The sequence below is a fragment of the Papaver somniferum genome, chromosome 6, assembly GCF_003573695.1.
Source record: "Papaver somniferum cultivar HN1 chromosome 6, ASM357369v1, whole genome shotgun sequence".
Classification (NCBI taxonomy): Eukaryota; Viridiplantae; Streptophyta; class Magnoliopsida; order Ranunculales; family Papaveraceae; genus Papaver; species Papaver somniferum.
Genome location: NC_039363.1, coordinates 75249860 through 75254824, shown reverse-complemented (window position 1 = coordinate 75254824; position 4965 = coordinate 75249860). Strand labels below are relative to the sequence as shown.

The window sequence follows — 4965 nt, the reverse complement described above, 5'->3', positions numbered from 1 at the left end:
TTAGCTGTTTATAGTTTGATAACTACAAAAATAGCTGTTTGATCAAGTTGATTAAGTGCACCAACACATATTTCATTTTTATATACACCCCCAACCATTTACATTTTACAATGACCAGTAGCTAAAAACCCTCCCTTCATCTCAAAATCGGAACAGATGCAGAGAGAAATAATTATGCAATTCCCTGAATCAGACCTATATTCGTCACAACCAGTGGAACTCCACCGCATCCAAGAAGACACTTGGCCAAAACCAACACACATCTGAGAGAAAATAACTCAACCTATTGAGAAGATTGATCTTCCTGGATATGTCACAATATTTGAACAGTATACATGACTCAAATTTGTTGACAACGAGCAAAAAAAAAAATTCAAAAACTGTGAGAAAGGTTTAGATTGGATAGACCCACATTGGTGCATTGGATCCAGTCGATGTTACCACCAGGAAAAGAAGCACAGTCGCACCAGCTAAAGCAGTTCTGATGGATCATTATGCTTCATCAAGGCTGAACATCCAGCATGCAGTTTCATTTGCGCATACTAGGAAGTACTTGGCATTGCCTTGTTAACAATCGAAAATTAAGATGGCAAGAAGTTATAAACATCTGACAAATTTTCATTCAAGGTTTTTCCACATACTACAACACCTACGCGCTAAGGGAAAATAAATCAAGTCCATTTTCCTAAATACCAGTTTTCGCCGATTGCAAAAGACGTGGTGTAAAAATCACTGTGTAGTGTCTACATCTAATCCACGATATGTCATAAAGTAAAGACATATTACACATTGATAGATCATCTCAGCTTTGCGCGTGCACAGTATGTTTACTGCACTATACAATTCCACATAAAACCAACAGTGAAGAGCTAACATGCAACATGAGTACCTCATCCTCGTGCACCATGAACTCCGCATCAACAGATTACTTCTTCCGGCGCTTTGCCTCGGCCTAAAATGATATTTCAATTGCACAAATATGAGAATACAGTGATATTGGAGTAACCAAAGGAAAACAGTTGGTGAAAATAACAGCCATGGAGTGTTTCTCGTTCATCATTTTGATGGCGTCTCATGCCAATGAAATTCAAACACAAGGGTCAACAACAGAAGTTCATATCAAAGAAACAACCCTCTAGTTTCAGTAGAAGAAGAAAAATCCAATATTAACAAAGCCCGGTTCAATGTAATTACAGGAAAAATGAATAGAGATAAAAATGACTCGTTAAAACATATATAGGCAGCTGGGTATGCACATTCCGTTAAAAGAGGCCACTAGAAACTACCATTTAGTTTCTGACAAAAAAAAACATTGTAGTGGATGACCATGACTATGAGAGTGGACATCTGGTTAAGCTTTATACTTGGAACCCATGACAATATACTGCCTCGTTTCCTGTAAAGAAAAAGTATGTGATACTCGAACTTGTAGTATCTGTAAATTGGTGTTATGGTGAACAGCAACAGTTTCAGACACGATCTCGTCTCCACCCACCCCAGATGGTATAACCTCTTAAGTAACAATGTTCAGAATAGATATTGTTTTAACCTTCAAGTTTTATCTTAATATTGTTTTGTAACTCATGCTAGCAAACCATTTCCATTGTCAGTGTTGCATAGTCATTTGACCAAAAGCTAGGTCTTTGTATCCGTTTTCCACCTACAAAATCTCACCTCACAGAGAACTTAGCAGCTCTATGCATGTACACAAAGCCACGTGAACTAGTGTGTGATTAACGAAAGACTTGCATAATCCTCACAACTAAAACCCGAAAAAAGCTAGCCCATATAACAACATGCATATGCACTAATAAGTATCCTACACAGATATAAGAAAAACAATTTAAAGAAAGACAATCACAGACAAGCAGAGAAGGAACAAGTCTAGAATCATTATTCTCACTTTAGTTTCGGCTGATGGTGAAACTGGAAATTTGTTCGGAGATCTTTTGACCTCATCTTCGGAGGAACAATCAGCACACAGAAAGCGTTCTAATTTCTTCGCTTGTTCAATGGTCATGCCCATACACGAAGGATGAAACCTGATTTGAAAATGATATATCTCAGATATGTTAAATGTAACTTCATGCGTGCGAGACAATAAAATTAGTCAAATTTAAAGTGTGCTAGAGAAAACGAAATGCAGCGGAAAGCGATGATTTATTAAAAATAAAGAGCAATCTTTTAGTTACCAATGTTTAAGGCAAATCAAACTTATAAGGACGCTTGGGAGATAAATGGCACTTTGTTTAAGGCATCAATATCTTACACGATAAGTCCTAAACAATAAACGACAAGAAAATATATATACATATATATTTCTGATCTAGTAGATATTTACTATGAGTATCACTTTGCAGTCTCCAATTTGATGCAAGGTAAGAACTGTAAGGTCTCTAGGAAGTAAAACCAAGGAGAACATGTTTGAGTAAAGAACAGAAAAAGATCTAACGTGTGTTCTATTATTTCATTCTTGTAACTTGTAGGTACTTACTGAATATTCCAACAATTCCTTTAGTCCACAATACACATGTTTCCTTTCTATCACTTCATTTCTTGTAACTTGCAAGTACTTACTGAATATTCCAATAATCAGATTAGTCACTTATTGAGAATGAGGAAATCTGGCCGAGTGATGAGTGAGTGAATACTGATCAGTTGGGACAACAGATAAAAAACAAGCAATTGCTACGAGTTCTCAAATTTTGAAGTAGTGCTATTAATATGATACATTTAAAATTAAGCATAGATAAAGAGCCTAGCCCATATAATCTGCAATAGATTCAAAATTTTGGTAAATGTAAAACTTGCACCAACAAAACGGTCTTCTAAACCAATAGAACGACAAATGCTACTACCCTTAGAAACTTGCACTACGTTTGTAAAACAAGAAACTTTGGTTATTGATTCTAAGGTTTATATGCTGGAGGCAACTAAACATGATAGAAAAGAGGCTGCAGTAGAATTTAATAGCATTCTATCTGTAATAAAGGAAAATTACATATTCAAGGGGGGAAACCGTGGCTAAGAACATTTATCCATCAAGCTAAAAGCCTAAATGCAAGCATTTATAAAATCACATAAAAGCTGATGGATGCAAGAATCCACACAGTAAAAATCCAATATTAACCACAATGCATTGCAAATCACTACGACAATGTATCAAAGAGATTACCAATCCTTGCATCCCTCGCACTGCACCATGAGGTCATCCGGGTTATAAGGCATCTCACATTTGCAATACCTTCAAAAGAAACCAAAAACAAAAAAATTATTTCAAACATCAACTACGGGAGATATAAGTAACTTTATAGAGTTTAAACAGGGTTTTAGAGTTTATTGGTAACAAGTGAGCGCCAAATAAATCTGGAACCCAGTAGTAACCACGTATATCATGATTATGCATGTGTGAAGGGGTTGGACCACCTGATAGAAAATAAAAATAAAAAATGGGAAGCTTTCATCAAAAACCTTCCTGGGAAATGTCTACCAAATGGGTATCATCAGAAGTAACATTTCTCTGCTTAGGGACTAAATCACTAAATCTTTCACCAAATTTTAGAGTGGGATTTGATCGCATATTCACAACAACCTCCTCCACAAGGTCACACTGTTAAAGAGAGAAAGTAACAATGTACATCACATAGTTATGAAGGTCCAATACGAGAGATCTAGACTTGAATCAAACTTACACTGCAACTCTATCAGGAGTGAATCCACCAGTAGAAGCTTTATACTCAAATCTGCAGAAATAATCTTCAGTGCCAACATTCTCAAGCTTAGTATAGTTCTTGAATGAGTGAACGGTACATTTTCCTTCAATAGTATGAGCACTTTGAACATCAAAATGATCTGAAAGAAACAACTCTTTTGCTCCATGAAACTGCCTTCTTCCCCCGATGGATTCTTCGGGCCGATAGTACCATCGTACTTTAACCTTAACATTGTTGCGATTATCGGCTTCAATTTTCTCCACTTTTGCTACATATGGTGCTTTATCAGTATCTGAAGGTCTCATCAGCACACAATCTCCAGCTAAAACAACACAAGAAAGAAAAAATTAAAACTTTTTCAGCTAAAAAAGAAAACCTAACTTTTCACCAGCTGAACAAAACAACTACTACACTGAAGCATTTAATCAAACATGTAAGAGTCAACACAAAAACAAGAATTTTTTTTTATTACCTTTGACAACTTTGTTAGTTCCTTTGATGGTGTAAGAATCCAAATCTCTCTTGCCTGGTCTAGTCTTTGCCATAGTCGATTTTTTCAAAGTGTCTAATTTTTTAAGGGTTTGAGAGAAAGAGAGAGTAGATTTACTGAGTATCTGAAATGAGGAGGAATTTTGAAATTGTGAAAAATAAGTGCATTGATTGAGATTAGAGTAGGGTATGTATGATTTTTAGGGAGAAGATTAGTGGGTTTAAAGATCAGTAGCAAGTAGGTTGTGAAGGAAAGGGGAGCGAAGAACAGTAGAGAAGAGAAACCCTAGCTCGCTCTTTCAACTTAAAGAAAAAAGAAAGTCGGGGAGTGTTGTATTATAATAATGAAAAAGATGGCTTCATATTTTGGACTAAGAAACAAAATGAGATGTGTTACCATACAATACATCATAATCACCGTCCATCACCTGTCACCCATCATGCACATACTTTTTTACTTCTTACTGGCATGAAAAAAATGATTTTTATATTTTTTTTTATTTCTAGCAATAACAACAAAGATAATTTAGAAATGAATACACACAACTACAAGGCCCGAAATTCTTTATATAAAAACAGAGTTTTTTCGACCGACGTGTTAATCGGAGTTTCTGGTTGATTCTGGCACACCATTCTAAATTTCAGTCAATAGAATTTCAAGAGAATCTTTTGGTCCCACAAAATATTATTTGGTCAATCACATTTTAGAAAATAGTTTCTTAAAATTATAAAATCTTATTTAATCTTAGAAACATATCAAAAC

The 4965-nt window shown here is 35.4% G+C and overlaps 1 protein-coding gene across 1 annotated transcript; it reads right to left on the bottom strand.

The window, feature by feature from the left end:
- Positions 1-545: 545 nt before the first annotated feature.
- LOC113288012 (chromatin remodeling protein EBS-like) lies at positions 546-4538 on the bottom strand. The gene is made up of 5 exons (XM_026536938.1): positions 4186-4538; positions 3693-4035; positions 3176-3244; positions 1904-2042; positions 546-952 (listed from the first exon to the last, which is right to left on the bottom strand). The coding sequence occupies exons 1-5, from the start codon at positions 4256-4258 to the stop codon at positions 926-928; spliced, it is 651 nt and encodes a 216-aa protein (XP_026392723.1). The 5' UTR covers positions 4259-4538; the 3' UTR covers positions 546-925.
- Positions 4539-4965: the final 427 nt, after the last annotated feature.